At 45.7% G+C, this 15,760-nt stretch overlaps 1 protein-coding gene across 1 annotated transcript; it reads left to right on the top strand.

Annotated features, from left to right (window-relative positions):
• Positions 1-31: 31 nt before the first annotated feature.
• Positions 32-15,637, top strand: LOC139000229 (zinc finger protein 551-like). The gene is made up of 4 exons (XM_070402489.1): positions 32-152; positions 436-479; positions 1,616-2,887; positions 15,191-15,637. Exons 1-4 carry the CDS (start codon positions 32-34, stop codon positions 15,635-15,637), a joined length of 1,884 nt encoding a protein of 627 aa, XP_070258590.1.
• The last annotated feature ends 123 nt before the right edge of the window (positions 15,638-15,760 follow it).

The raw sequence follows: 15,760 nt of genomic DNA, 5'->3' as shown, positions 1-15,760 counted from the left end.
ATGGCTTGAACTGTCCCCATTTTGACAGAATATGAACTTTGAGGACGTGGCCGTTGTCTTCTCTGAGGAGGAGTGGGGGCTCCTTGATGAGGCTCAGAGACTTCTCTACTGCAATGTGATGCTGGAAGTGTTTGCACTTGTCTCATCTGCAGGTAAGTCCTTCACGTTTGTCCCAATGTCCTGAGGTGATGTCCACTCTTCCTTTATTCTTCAAACATAGCTCTCACAGCCACACCATGGGCTCTACTAATATCCCCCATTATCCTTTCAAATGGGCTGTGGCTGCCAGGGGCGTGCTGTGTGGCGAGTCCTGAGCTCTGGACTCACCGATCATCCATACACCCACTGCCTCAGAAAATGTAAAAAGTGTCTGGCAGTCAGGAGTCCTGCAATGAGCTTAAGGCGACCCACTTTGAACTTTTTCTTTCTGGGAAGGTGACTATGTCCTCATGGCTTCCACTACTGCACCATTCATCCAGGTAAGGCTCTTTGTGACGGCCTGTGCCAGATGATGGTATTTACTTACATGAACCCTGGCTGTACTTTTAACATCCTACCTCAATTGTTGTTTGTAATATTTCCTTCCCTGAATACTATTGCATTCCGAATTCCTCTGGGTTAGTGCTGGCTGCTCACCTCCCTTGTATTCCATTCATTCTCTGAATATTTCGTTTGTATGTATTTATAGAGTAGAAGGTGCATTGAGAACCCTGTGTTCTCTCTCAGGGTGAACTGGCAAGATGGTCTCTGATGAGGCCTGATCCTACTGAGTGGAAACTGGGGGAAGGTATCACATGAGGGCTTCTTTCAGATCACACCAGGAACCAGATTGTGTTTGACCATATTTAGGTGCAGATGCGTTTCTCCACACCTTATTTCTACATTTTCTTTACCATTATTGACATTTTGATGGCTGATCATTTCATATGTAACTTCATCGCTTTTGGCTACCTTCACCTTTGTCACCTTTTTGCATCACATGTCCCTGGGCACTGCTCCCTGTGCAGTATTCTCCTACATGGACCTGCACATGTGTTATGAGGTGCACATACATGCTTAAGTAGTCCTAGAACCTCTGCTCTTGAGTTTACTTGGAATAAGACACAAGCAACCTCTGCACAGCTTGCCCATCTGACTAGCAGACAAGCCCTGCTAAGCACTGATAGTAGAAGAAGGAGCTGATGATCCTGTTTCGATTCCATGTGGTGCTTGCCATCTTTGTGTCATATTTCTGGTGAAGCTTTCCTTGTTTTGTGATATTCAGAGTTCCAGAACTTCACAGGAGCCTTTTACCAATCCTGCCAGCACATCTCTTATTTTCAGACAATTGCATGGAACACATGTATGATGTGCAACCTATTTTTGTAATGGAACTTCCCTCATCACTGTAGTCAACATCCAATTCCTCCTCATTTCTCTGTTTTCAGGTTGTTGTCATAAAACGGATGATGAGGAGACCTGTTCTGAGCAGAGTGTATCTGTACAAGGAGAGTCACAGGGCAGGGCGTCTAAGACAGAGCCAGCAACCCAGAGGACTCATCTGTGTAAGCGGTGTTTCTCTCTATTAAAAGACATTCTGCACCTGACTGAGTCACAGGCAGCATACCTTGAGCAGAAAGCCTTCTTCAATGACACACGTGTGAGAGACTTCTGTTTCAGTGCAAACCCTCGCCAGCAACAGAGGGAAGCCAGTGGAGAGAAGCCCTGGAAAGAAGCTGTGGACAGGGCCTCGTTTGTGACCAGGTGCAGCTTCTACTTATCAGGGCTGCCTTCATCCAGTGGGGAGGTTGGGGAAGACCTGCCGGCCATCTCAGAGCTTCTCCAGCACCAGGCCCCTCTCGACACTGAGGAGCCACACAGTGGCAGTGAGAGTTCCCAGAAAATTCTCAGTGGAAAACGTCATAACCAGTGGGGTCAATGTGAAAATGCTGCCAGCCACAACCAGAAAGTTGTTCAACAGAGCGTCTGCAAGGAAGATGTGAATTATGCATGGAAGAAATCTGGAAATATTTTTAGAGGCATCTCTAGTCTCATTCGACATAGGAAAGTTCACACTGGAGAAAAGCCATATGAGTGTAGTGATTGTGGGAAGGCCTTTGGATATAAGACTAACCTCAATCAACACCACAGACTTCACATTGGAGAAAAGCCCTATGTGTGTAGTGACTGTGGGAAGTCATTTGAGTATATCTCAGTTTTTAATCGGCACCAGAGAGTTCACACTGGGGAAAAGCCATATGAGTGTACCGATTGTGGCAAGACTTTCAGTCTTAGGTCCAACCTCACTGTACACCAGAGAGTTCACACTGGAGAAAAACCTTATGAGTGCAGTGAATGTGGGCAGTCCTTTAAACGAAGGTGTACCCTCACTGAACACCAGAGATTTCACAATGGAGAAAAACCTTATAAGTGCAGTTATTGTGGGAAATCTTTTAGACGCCGTGGTCACCTGTTTAAGCACAGGAGAATTCACACTGGAGAAAAACCTTATGAGTGTACTGAATGTGGGCAGTCCTTCAGACAACGGTGTACCCTTACTAAGCACCAGAGAGTTCACACTGGAGAGAAACCTTATGAGTGCAGTGAATGTGGAAAGTTCTTTAGAGGAAGGAGTAACCTCACTGAACACCAGAGAGTTCACACTGAAGAAAAACCGTATGAGTGTAGTGAATGTGGGAAGTCCTTCGGACGAAGGCATGCCCTCAGTGAACACCAGAGAATTCACACTGGAGAAAAACCTTATGAATGCAGTGAATGTGGGAAATCTTTTAGATGCTATAGTAACCTTTTTAAGCACAAGAGAGTTCACACAGGAGAAAAACCTTATGAGTGTAGCGAATGTGGGAAAGCTTTTAGCCGAAAATCTCACCTCCTTAGACACCTGATTGTTCACAATGGAGAACAGCTTTAAATGTGCATCCAATACTTTCTTTTTCTCATTGACAATTACAACATTGAAGGGGTCTCTTTGATACACATTTAACGGAACATAAACCCTTTTATCACAACATACACTCTGCTAGAGTCCTCATAAATTTCAAGTACAAGTGATGCTTTAAATAACTGAATGGCACTTGCTAAGCTGCTCGGGCCTACTACCCGATTGAAATCAGTGGAAGTATTCCTGGCTGAGGCGATTTCACCTCCACCACCTGGCTCACCTGAACAGGGTGCCTCAGTCACAGCCCCTGCGTGGTCAGGGAAAAGGAATTCTGTGTTCTCACCTCAGCCTGAGCAAACTGTGATTACTCCAAGCTCCTGGCAGGATCTTCATTCCTTTCTGACTAGGAAATGGAGTTGATTGAGGGTTCATCCAGCGCACCCACCTCAGCTAAGAAGAGCTCCCTCTCTCAGAGACATAGTGGCTCTCAACTTATGCTGTGATGAATTGCTTCAGGTTCCAATTCACCAACCTGCAACCCCATGGAATTTTCTAACACGTGTCTGGTTTATGATCTTTTTGTCCAGGTGCTTTTACTCACGTACTAGTACCTTTCATTTTGTTGGTCCGATTCATTGCCTGGTTTGATCTGAAAGCACACTTGGGATCTGTCCGCATGTCCAGGGGAACAGATATTGTGGGAATCCTCAACCTGCTGTGCTTCCGAAGGCAAAGCGTGGAGTCAGAAAATCACTGTCCAGTATTCACTTGTAATGCAGTGCTGCCCAAGACCTGGAAAGAAAGCCGGCATGACTTGGTGGTTCTCATTTTCAACCTGGTGCCTCCTATGATTGCGGACTGAGGTCATCCTGAAGATGGGGTGGGGGGGGGGGGAGCTTTGTTGTGCTTCTGTGAACAATGGGAAATATATTTTCTCTTCACAGTGTGTATTACTGTCAAGTTGCCCTGTGCGTTATGAATGACATTTCGTAGGCTGGTGTCGCTTGTTTTGAGACTCTGAGGGTTAGGTTGAACTACAACTGAGTCAGAAACCCTGTATTCATAGTGAATGGGAAAGAGTGCAGTGAATTAAGTGAATAGCACCTCTTCTGAACATTTTTTATTATCTTTAAATTATTGTAGTAATTTCCAGCCAACAGCTCAACACCTACTTGTGCCACACCCTGTGGTTACCTCCTGCCCTTTTGTAATCTCTCCTTCTGCCTTCCCCAGCCCTAAATGCAGTCATTGATTTTCCTTCCTTTACAAGATTAGTTAATATTTTTTTAAGATTCGTTAATATTTTTCATAATTTCATAAGCACTATAAGGGGTATACAAATATTGCTTTCCTTCTTGCTACAGAGTTATTTTGAGATTCAACACAAATGCTTATGTGAATAGTTAATTATTTTTTATGACTGAGTCATACTGTGTTCTGTGAATAACCATTTTTCCTATTGGTCTGTCTATGGTTTTAGTTATTTTCAGGTTTGTGATATTAAAAATAAATCTGCTGGGAATATTGCCTGCAATTCTTTATATAGATATATGTACTGCTTATCAAACTGATGCAGTGTAGGTGAATATTTTACCTGTTAGTATATGCAGAACTGTGGTCAAAAATGGTCATTCCCTCTGCCTTGCCACCCACCCACAGTAATGAAAATTCTAGTTTTTCCACAAACCTGCCAGCACATGGGATGTTTAATCTTTTTACTAATAGGCCGAATAATGAGTATAGTTTTAACTTGCTCCGTTTTAATTCCATTTCTCTAATAAATTTTTATGTTGAATGTTTTTTCAAGCAAATCTTTACACTGTCTTTGTCTCCTTTGTTGAAATGTCTGGTCAGAATCTTTTGCCAATTTTTAAAATGATTTTATTATTTAACTAGTAGGTTAGTGCAGCATCAAAGATATATTTATTCATTTCACTCAATCCTCAATGACTCAACTGACTTCTTTGCAATGTGAAACTATATTTATATATATTTATAAAATATTGTATTATTGATTTTAGAGAGGAAGGGAAAGGGATATAGAGATAGAAACATCAATGATGAGAGAGAATCTTTGATCAGCTGCCTCTTGCACGTCCCATACTGGGTATTGAGCCCACAACCTGTGCATGTGCCCTTGACCGGAATCGAACCTGGGACCCCTCAGTCCACATGCTGATGCTCTATCCACTGAGCCAAACTAGCTAGGGCCCCTTAATTCTTCTTTAAAAGTGTAATCCTCACCAGAGGGTATTGCTTTGAGAGAGAGAAGAAGGGTGGGCACAGACAAAAAAAAAAGGAACATCCATGTGAGAGGAAACATGGACCTGTTGCCTTCAATAAATGCTGGAGAGTAGATCAACCCACAACCTAGGTCTTCACCCTCACCAGGAACCCAACATGCCCTTTGACTGAAGTGGGGGAATGAAATGAAGCTGCAAGAGATTGAGCCGCCTGTCCAGGGCAGCACCTGAAATCTTCACGTTTCCTTCAAGACCATGAGTTAGTATGACTCAAAATTTGGGGGCATGTTTTGCATGTTGCCTGTTGGTTGTATGTGTGAATTGGCTGTCCCTTTGGGTGTTCCTGATGTGTGTATTGTGTTCTCTTTGTGTCTGTGTTCTATGTCCGTGTATGTCTGCTCTGGTGTGTGCGCGGGTGTTTGCATTGTGTGTGTGAGTCTGTGTGTGTGTGTGTGTGTGTGTGTGTGTGTGTGTTCTCTTCAAGGTGTTCCCTGTGTCTGCAGTGTGTGTCTGTGTGAGCCTGGCCAGAAGCCCTGCACCTGAGTGCCTAGGTGTGGCTGGGGGTGTCCACTACCTGCATGTTTCTGTGCTTGTGGTGTCGGTATGTTTCCCTGTGAGTCTGTGCACTCCAGACACAGGCAGATGCCTAGGCAGTCTCTGGAGGGGTCAGGAAGGGGCCCCTTCGATCTTTGCTCTTACAGCCTCTTCTGTCCTTCAAGGGGGCCCCTCACAGGCCTCAGGGATCGATGGAGTGAAAGGTCAGTTCATAGAATCCCAGGCTTTGGGAAGGGGAGGAATTAGGGAATATTCTGATGGCAGACTGGAGTTAGAGGGTGTGCATGGTGAATGTTTGTGAAGGACACTAGGCATCGTGGAGGAGCTGGGGATCCAGGTCCCTTGGGAAGGAATGAGTGGGTGGGTGCATGTGGGGAGACCTGAGGGGAAAGACTTCCAGGCTCCTAACCCTCCACTAGGAGTGAGGAAGTGAACATCCCTGGTGAGGGGTGTCCCTCGCCCATGTGAAAGCTAGGCTGACCCCTCAGGGAGGAAGGTGCCTGGGTCTACCAGAGCATCACTCCTAGACCACTGGGACCTGGTCAACTGGGAGTTCCTGGCCACATAGGACACTGGGGCCAGAAGGGAGAATTAGGCCCATAGATCTCTTCACTGTGGATGGGGAGAACTATGGAGGAACCGCATTCAGCACAGGTTCCTGCACAGAACGAGTGGAAACCACAGGGTCACCATTGATGTTACCGGCAGCATTTTCACTATCAGCCCCACCTAATGGAGCCCTTCCCTGGGCGATGCAAATGATACTGAGCATTGGAGGCAGGGTAGCAACTGATGTTAATATAAAAGAACGTGGATGCTGGTTGCTTGCAGCCTGAACTCTTCCCAATCAATACTATTAACTTGTGAGTCTTAACTTCCTCCACAGTGTGGGAAACCAGGCAGCGAGGGATTAACCCGGGGTCACACTCAGAAGTGGGTTCTGAGTTTGCTGCCAATGTCATCTGCCCGAACTCCTTTTCTGAAGTTCACTGCTTTGGAACTTGCCAGTGATGGTTTAGGGCTGCGGTTCTCAACCTGTGTGTCGAGACCCCTATGACGGTCAAACGACCCTTTCACAGGGGTCGCCTAAGACCATCCTGCATATCAGATATTTACATGACGATTCATAACAGTAGCAACATTACAGTTATGACGTAGCAATGAAAATAATGTTGTGGTTGGGTCACAACATGAGGAACTGTATTTAAAGGGCCAGAAGGTTGAGAACCAGTGGTTTAGGGCAACCAGGGGACAAAGTCCACCTGGATAAGGAGGCAGGGACCCATCCTGACGGACTTCCACTGTCATTTCCTACCCATCCCCACCCCTCTCCTTGGCCCTGCACAGTCCCCGACAAGACGCGGGCACCACGTGGGCATGTTAATGGGGCCCATCGAGGAAGTATGTCAGGTTCTCCTCCTGACCACCTGAGTGTGACTTCAGCCTGTGATGTGCTCTGACCAATGAAATGTGCTGGAAGTGAAGCCTGTCACCTCTAACAGAAGAGTCTGGACATACGGAGACTGGCCACTCCCTATGTCCATCTCTAATAACACCCAGCAGCACCTACATGGGTGGTCTCTCCTTTATCCTGGTCTCTGGAGAACAAGGGTGCACATGGTGTATGAACAAGAAAGATACCTTCTTTAATGAAAGCCACTAAAACTTTGGGACTGTTTATTACCCATAACACCCAGCTTGTCCTAATAGGAATGCATCTCCTATTCTGCCCTCTAGGAGGCAGCAGAGCTTATAATTAGAAGCCAGAGCTCTGTTATTACAAACACATGGGATTGACTGCCAGCCCTGACTTTATTAACTCTACAATCAGGCAATTTACCTTGTGTCTCTAAGTCTGGATTTCATTTCAATAAAATAGATCCTGAAATGATCTCAAGTTGTGGAGAGAATTGAGTGAAATAATAATAATGCAGGGAAAGCATTGAATCCACGGCCTGGCACATGTAGTGAACATTCAGTAACTGTTAGCTCCATAGTTGCACAATGTGTGCTGACTCCAGAAATACAGACAAAATAGGAAATGTTGACTTGTGGGCCTCTGTGTCTTTTCAAATATTGCTTTTAAGTAAATAGGATAGAATTATGTATATATTCTCATAGCTTAATTTTTCTCTCAATAATGTGCTATTTCTATGTTAAAAATAAAAACTCTGTCCCTATCCAGTTTTGCTCAGTGGGTAGAGCATTGGCCTGCAGACTGAAAGTTCCCGAGTTTGATTTCGGTCAAGGGCATGCACCTTGGTTGCGGGCACATCGCCAGTAGGGGTTTGCAGGTGGCATCTGTTAGAGGTTTCTCTCTCATCGATGTTTCGAACTCTCTATCTCTCTCCCTTCCTCTCTGTAAAAAATCAATGAAATATATTTTATAAAATGGTAATAATAAAAAAAACTCTGAGGCCTTGAGTGGTTCCGTTGTTTGAGAGTCCTCCCACGTACACAAAGGTTGCAATTCCTGGTGAAGCCACAAGACGGTAGGTAAGGGAGTGGAAGAGGCACCCTACCTGTGTTTTTCTCTCTCCCTCTCATTTTCTCTTTTAAATAAAATTTTTAAAAAGTAACTATCTACATATCCATTTTGATTTGTGGTCAGCAGGAATAATTGACATAATTTTTACCTCAGGGAGCATTCTGAGCTTCATGGAATCTGAAATAATATCTCCAAATAAGGGCTCCGTTGCAGACAACACTCCCCATAACCCTGCCACCAACCAAGAGGCGGGCACCACCTAAGGATGTCATTTCCCACCGCCATTCGGGCGCCACAACACCAATATTCTCAATGGCCAGCCAGTGACTGGGATCCTAATGCCATGCGCGGCCTGGAAAGTTCCTTACCCAAAGGGCAATGCGCCTAAAGATGGCTGCGTTTAGCCAATGAAAGCCCAGCAGAGGCGCCTGAGCCTGGCGCTCATTGGTTTGGGCGTGACTCCCAGATTAGTCCTCCAGGTGGTCATTTTCACCTCATCGTTCTATCGACTTAGAGTGCCCAGCGGGCAGCATCAGGACTAGGACAAGCCGACAGAGGCAGCGTCCCCGCTGTGCAGGGGGTGTCTGAGGCTTGTTGACCTGCAGCAGGCGGGATTGAGGTCTCCATGCTTCCCAGACTCCTCTCTGCTTACTGAGGTCAACTCAGCCTCACCCCATTTACCCTCCATCCTACCACGCCGTCAGGCCCTGCAGCTCGCCTCCCAGCACCCGGAAGAGTGAGTAGCTTGTAGGTGACACAGCATGTGATGGGGTGAAAGAGGGTGACGGGCTGCAATACCGCTCAGTCAGGCCGTGGGGCTGTGGCTGAGCTGTGAGGACTCAGGAAACCCAGGTCTTTTTTGTGTTTAAAGGCAACAAAGAAGATGAGGCAAAGTTTTGTGTGAGGAGTTTTACTTTCATCCTCAGGACGCTGGGGCCATGGGTGGTTGTGAACAGCAGAGGGACGCCGTCTGAGGTAGGGTTCTACACATTTCCCCAAACTGCTGATAAGAATCACACCTTAAAAGGGAGAGGAGAGCAGTTAGGGGTGGGAAGGAGGAGTCCTTTGAAAGATAAGGAACTTGACAAGAGTGTGCACTGAGGACCGAGCCCTGGAGAAATGTAGGCATCACCCAGCACCAGGGCTGGGCCAGGGCCCTGAGCAGCCTGAGCCCCTGGGTCCTGGGTTGGGTGCCAGGCCGTCAACAGACTAGTTCTCACAGGCTTATGCAGGTACTGAACCACTAAGGGGTCTGGGTTATGGAGCTGTTTTCAGGGCCTCACACTCTCGTGGCCTCTGAGGTTGTGGTGTCCTGGGGCTGTCCGCCCCTCCTCCTGTCCTGGGACCTGCAGATACTCAGTCCAGAATCCTAAGTCCATGACTAAGGTTGTATGAACTGGTCCATGTTTTTCTGGCAAACAGTGGAATGAGATGTGCAAGGTCCTTCCAGGCACAGGTTTCACATGTGGCAGAGGCTCAGAGTGAAGACAGCTGGTTCAGGAACCTGCAGGAATGCTTTTCTCTTTGACGGGAACAGGTAAGAATGGGAGAGGAGTCAGGTCTAGAGGAGCTTTGTGACAATTCGGTTGTCTGTTCTGCAGGTGATGGGGGCAATGGGAGATTTGGAGCAGCGGAGGCAGGTGATCTGACTCAGGTCTCATTAGACGCCCTGTGGCTGCTGCATGGAGAGCAATATGTGTGAGAGGGAGGTGGTGTGATCATCTGGGACAGTGGTTGGCAAACTCATTAGTCAACAGAGCCAAATATCAAGAGTACAACGATTGAAATTTCTTTTGAAAGCCAAATATTTTAAACTTAAACTATATAGGTAGGTACATTGTTATTAACTTAATGAGGGTACTCCTAAACTGGCCTATGCTAAACACGTCCTCAATCTGACTGAGGTACATTCACTGAGGTCAACCCCTTCCAACTCTCCCATCCTCACCTCGTTCATGAACCATGCGCCTCCCCCGTGCTGCATATCCCTTGGCCCCCGTGCCTGCACTGTGTCTCCCATCACCCATCCATCTGACACCCTCCACTTTTTCTAACACCACTTCTTCAAAATAGACTCACCCAGGCCATAAACCATCTTCTGTGCATGGGCCACGAAGTTTCAATCACACTGTACGTGCGTGCAGGCATGTGGTATTTTGTGGAAGAGCCACACTCAATGGGCCAAAGAGCTGCATGTGTCCCTCGAGTGGCAGTTTGCTGACCACTGGTCTGGGAGAATGTGATGGTACCTGTCCCTGATGGTGGCAATGGAGATGAAAGACACAGTTGGATCCGGGATTGGTATTTTAGGTGTGGCCACCTGGATTTTCTAATTTTGAAGTTGAGAGAGAGAGAGAGAGACAGAGAGAGGTAAGAGTCAGAGATGAGATGAAGGTTTGTATTTAGCATCTGGGGTATGGAAGCACCATCATCTGGCATAAAGACATTCATAGTGGGAAGGTTTATGTTCATTGCAGATAAAAACAAACAAACACTTATTTTGGCCTTTAGGGTATGAGATATTTCAGAGACCAGTTAAAGAGCATCTGAAACTTGGAGGAGTTGTGCAAGACGAAGACTACTCAAAAGGAGTGAAGACTGCCTCGAACTGAGAGGAGTTATAGATCATCATTTTATTTTAATTTGAGGCCCTAGGTCCATGGAAACAAGGCGAGATTGGGGCTGGTGCATATTTACTTACTCAACACTCACCAGGAAAACTCTCTGAATCTTGGTGTGGTCTGGGCTGTTGCACTCAGTCTGGCTGATTTGCTTAGGGGCATGAATGGCCATCCGTGAGACTCACTGTGTATGGGATGAAGCATTGTAATCCCTCATTTGGAAAACTGCTGTTTGAACTACTCTGTGATGCTTAGACAATCTCTTATTCTGTAGGTCAACTCTGTTATTTTTAGACTGTAAAATAAGTTTGCTTGTTGCTTGAATAGAAAAGATAAACTTAATTGCCTGACCTTGCAAGCTAGCCATCTAACTGATATGCTGATATTGATGGCAGGTGCCTGAATAGATATGATACTCAAGGTTACAGGTGTCTGTATAAATATGACAGGTGTTTGATAGATATGATATGTACTCAAGGTTACAAGCGGTCTACAAAAATAACTGACACAAGGGCCTAAGAAAGATATAAAAAGAGAATTATTCCTCCTTTGGGTGTTCAGAAATTGACAGAGGTAATCTGCTCTGAACCTGCACCAAATAGATATAACTCCTAACAGGCTCATTAAGGCATCTTGTCCAGCTCGCTGATTATTGATATAACAGGGGTAGAGGGCCATTGGCCATGTGACCTGAGTGGTGAGGGCTGTGACTGGGGATGGGAGATCATGTGCAGCACTGGTGGAGGAGGGCTCTGGATATCTAAGACATGATGTGGTTCTCAGTAGGTGAGGTTGAAGGAAAACACAGTCAGGGAGTGAGGCCTTTATAGCAGGGCTCAAGGCTGCCTCCATGAGTGTGGACTCTCAGAGTTGGTGTAGAACTTATTCCTGTTTGAATTTGCCAAGCAGTCACTACACCACAGCTGCTGAGTAATGAGTAGGAAGTCAAGGAGATGACTATGGGGGCTGTGGATGTGGGAGTGCAGGTGAGAGAGATGTATGGGAGAAGGAGTTTTGTACCCTTGGAGAGGGAGTGTGAATTCATGGCCACAGGACACTGGATGTTGCAATAAGGGTACTGAATTCTACTGAAGATAGTCTATGATGAGGCCCAATTCTAAGGAGTGAGTCCATTTTTGGTTGTTACTGGCTGATATGATATATGATATATGATAGGATATGGTGAATTTTAGTGTAATTGTTTGAAAATAGGGGTGTTTTGGTGAGACCTGACAGGTGCAGAGCTGAAGTGTCACATAGATGCACACCTCCTATGGTTGTTGAGGGCTGACATTGACCAATGAGAAGGAGATAGCATATATTGGTGTCACCTGCGCTTGCATGTTTGCAGTGGAAAGGGGATTGGTGATAGAGAGAGAAACACATTACACAGGCTGTGAATTAGACCTTTGGAAGAGAAGATGAGGAGGAAATAAAGTGTTCTCGAGACAGCAAATTTGTGTTGCTCTGAGGATGTGCCCCTGGAAATGAAGCTGTGTGAGAGAAGTGTGTTTCAAAGAATTATGTTGAGCAAGTAGTACAAGGTGCTGGCCTCAACACCATGGTATCAGAGTTAGAAGGATGAAGCACAATGCCATATTTTTTCATGTTTCTGAGGGAGATTACAAGAGTATTGCCTGACAAATGCAGTGATGAATCATTCACATTTTCTTTATAGCCAACATCTCTCTGTTCCCTCTGTGGGTCACACCCACTGTATCGACAAGAGGCAGTGTGGGCTACATGTGAGGCCCAGAACTCAGGTATCTTCTATCTGCTCAACTGCCTTTATTGTTGTGGGAAGACACAGTAACAGTAGGAATATAAGGAGAGAGTGACTTTGATGGGCCCAAGGTGTGGTGTCTTGTCAGATGAATTGTAGAGAGAGGAAATGGATGTGGAGGGTGGGAATTATGAAGAACTTGCAATCCTAGGAGAGAAGCTAATCATGGCTTGAACTGTCCCCATTATGACAGAATATGAACTTTGAGGACGTGGCCATTGACTTCTCTGAGGAGGAGTGGGGGCTCCTTGATGAGGCTCAGAGACTTCTGTACTGCAATGTGATGCTGGAAGTGTTTGCACTTGTCTCATCTGCAGGTAAGACCTTCACGTTCCTCCCAATATCCTGAGGTGATGTCTACTCTTCCTTTATTCTCCAAACATAGGTCTCACAGCCACACCATGGGCTCTACTAATATCCCCCACTGTCCTTTCAAATGGGCTCTGGCTGCCAGGGACGAGCTGTGTGGGGAGTCCTGATCTCTGGGCTCCCCAAGCATCCCTTACACCCACTGCTTCAGAAAATGTAAAAAGTGTCTGGCAGTCAGGAGTCTTGCAATGAGCTTTATGGGACCCACTTTGAACTTTGTCTTCCTGGGAAGGTAACTCTGTCCTCATGGCTGCCACTTCTACACCATTCATCCAGGTAAGGCTCTGTGACAGCCTGTGCCAGGTTATGGTCTTTACTTACATGAACCGTAGCTGCACTTATAACATCCTCTCTCAATTTTTGTTTGTAATATTTTCTTCCCTGAATACTATTGCAATCCGAATTGCTCTGACTTTGTGCTGGCTGCTCACCTCCCTTGTGTTTCATTAATACTCTGAATATTTAGGTTGTATGTTTTTATAGAGTAGAAGGTGCATGGAGAAGCCTGTGTTCTCTCTCAGGGTGAACTGGGAAGATAGTCTATGATTCTACTGAGTGGAAACTGGGGGTAGGTGTCACATGAGGGCGTTTCTCAGATAATACCAGGATCCCGCTTGTGTCCAACCATATTTAGGTGCGGATGGGTTTGTCCATACCTTATATATACATTTTCTTTACCATTATTGACATTTTGATGACTGATCATTTCATCTGTTACATCATGGCTTTTGGTTAACTTCACGTTTTTCACCTTTTTGCATCACCTGATCCTCGGCACTCCTCCCTGTGCAGTATTCTCCTACTTGGACCTGCACATGTGTTATGAGGTGCACATACATGCTTAAGTAGCCCTCAAACCCCTGCTACTGAATTTTACTTGTAATAAGACATAACCACCCTTCTGCACAGCTTGCCCATGTCACCAGGAGATGAGCCCTGCTGAACACTGTTAGCAGAAGAGGAGCTGATGATCCTGTTTCAATTCCATGCTGTGCTTGCCATCTTTGTGTCATATATCTGGTGAGGCTTTCCTTGTTTTGTGATATTCAGAGTTCCAGAACTTCACAGGAGCCTTTTCCAAATCCTTCCAGCACATCTCATATTTTCAGGCAATTGCGTGGAATGCATGTATGATGTGCAACATATTTTTGTAATGGAACTTCCCTCATCACAGTAGTCAACATCCAGTTCCTCCTCATTTCTCTGTTTTCAGGTTGTTTGCATAAAATGGATGATGAGGAGGCCTATTCTGAGCAGAGTGTATCTGTACAAGGAGCGTCACAGGTCACGGTGTCTAAGACAGAGCCAGCAACCCAGAGGACCCATGTGTGTAAGCGGTGTTTCTCTGTGTTCAAAGACAGTCTGCACCTGACTGAGTCACAGGCAGCATACCTTGAGCAGAAAGCCTTCTTCAAGGACACACGTGTGAGAGACTTCTGTTTCAGTGCAAACCCTCGCCAGCAAAAAAGGGAAGCCACTGGAGAGAAGCCCTGGAAAGAATCTGTGGACAGGGCCTCGTTTGTGACCAGGTGCAGCTTCTACTTATCAGGGCTGCCTTCATCCAGTAGGGAGGGTGGGGAAGACTTGCCAGCCATCTCAGAGCTTCCCCAGCCCCAGGCCCCTCTCTACACTGAGGAGCCACACAGTGGCAGTGAGATTTCCCAGAAATTTCTCAGTGGAAAAGGTCATAACCAGTGCGGTCAATGTGAAAATGCTGCCAGCCACAACCAGAAAGTTGTTCAACAGAGCCTCTGCAAGGGAGCTGTGAATGATGCTTGGAAGAAATCTGGAGAAAATTTTAGAGGAATCTCTAGCCTCATTCAATATAGGAAAGCTCACAGTGTAGAAAAGCCATATGAGTGTAGTGATAGTGGGAAGGCCTTTGGATATAAGAGTAACCTCAATCAACACCACAGACTTCACACTCGAGAAAAGCCCTATGTGTGTAGTGAGTGTGGAAAGTCATTCAGGTATAACTCTGTTCTTAATCAGCACCAGAGAGTTCACACTGGGGAAAAACCTTATAAGTGCAGTGAATGTGGGAAGTCCTTTAGACAGAGGTATAACCTCACCGACCACCAGAGTGTACACAGTGGAGAAAAACCTTATGAGTGTAGTGAATGTGGGCAGTCCTTCAGACAAAGAAGTACCCTTACTAATCACCAGAGAATTCACAGTGGAGATAAACCTTATGAGTGCAGTGAATGTGGGAAATCTTTTAGAAGTCATAGTAAACTTTTTACCCACAAGAGAATTCACACTGGAGAAAAACCTTATGAGTGCAGTGAATGTGCGAAGTCCTTTAGACAAAGGTATGTTCTCAGGGAACACCAGAGAATTCACACTGGAGAAAAACCTTATGAGTGTAGTGAATGTGGGAAGTCCTTTAGACAAAGGTATGCCCTCAGGGAACACCAGAGAATTCACACTGGAGAAAAACCTTATGAGTGTAGTGAATGTGGGCAGTCCTTCACAAAAAGTTGTAACCTTACTAATCACCAGAGAGTTCACTCTGGCGAAAAACCTTATGAATGCAGTGAATGTGGGAAATCATTTAGATGCCTTGGTCACCTTCTTATGCACAAGAGAGTTCACACAGGAGAAAGGCCTCATGAGTGTAGTGAATGTGGGAAATCTTTTAGCAGAAAATCTCACCTCATTAGACACCTGATTGTTCACAATGGAGAAAAGCTTTAAATGTGCACCCAATACTTAATTTTTCTCATTGACAATAACAACTTTGATACACATTTAATGGACTATAATCACCTTTTATCACAACATGCACTCCCCTAGATTCCTCATAAAATTTCAAGTACA

Source organism: Myotis yumanensis, unplaced genomic scaffold (genome assembly GCF_028538775.1).
Source record: "Myotis yumanensis isolate MYYU_CA2020_CCGP unplaced genomic scaffold, mMyoYum1.0.hap1 SCAF_23, whole genome shotgun sequence".
In the NCBI taxonomy this organism is placed as follows: domain Eukaryota; kingdom Metazoa; phylum Chordata; class Mammalia; order Chiroptera; family Vespertilionidae; genus Myotis; species Myotis yumanensis.
This window is presented reverse-complemented; position numbering and strand designations above follow the sequence as displayed.

Coding starts and splice junctions, on each gene's coding strand:
- LOC139000229 (XM_070402489.1), top strand. CDS start 32: ATGAACTTTGAGGACGTGGCCGTTGTCTTCTCTGAGGAGGAGTGGGGG. Junction 480..1,615: donor CTACTGCACCATTCATCCAG/GTAAGGCTCTTT, acceptor TACCTTGAGCAG/AAAGCCTTCTTCAATGACAC. Junction 2,888..15,190: donor ACCTCCTTAGACACCTGATT/GTTCACAATGGA, acceptor TTTACCCACAAG/AGAATTCACACTGGAGAAAA.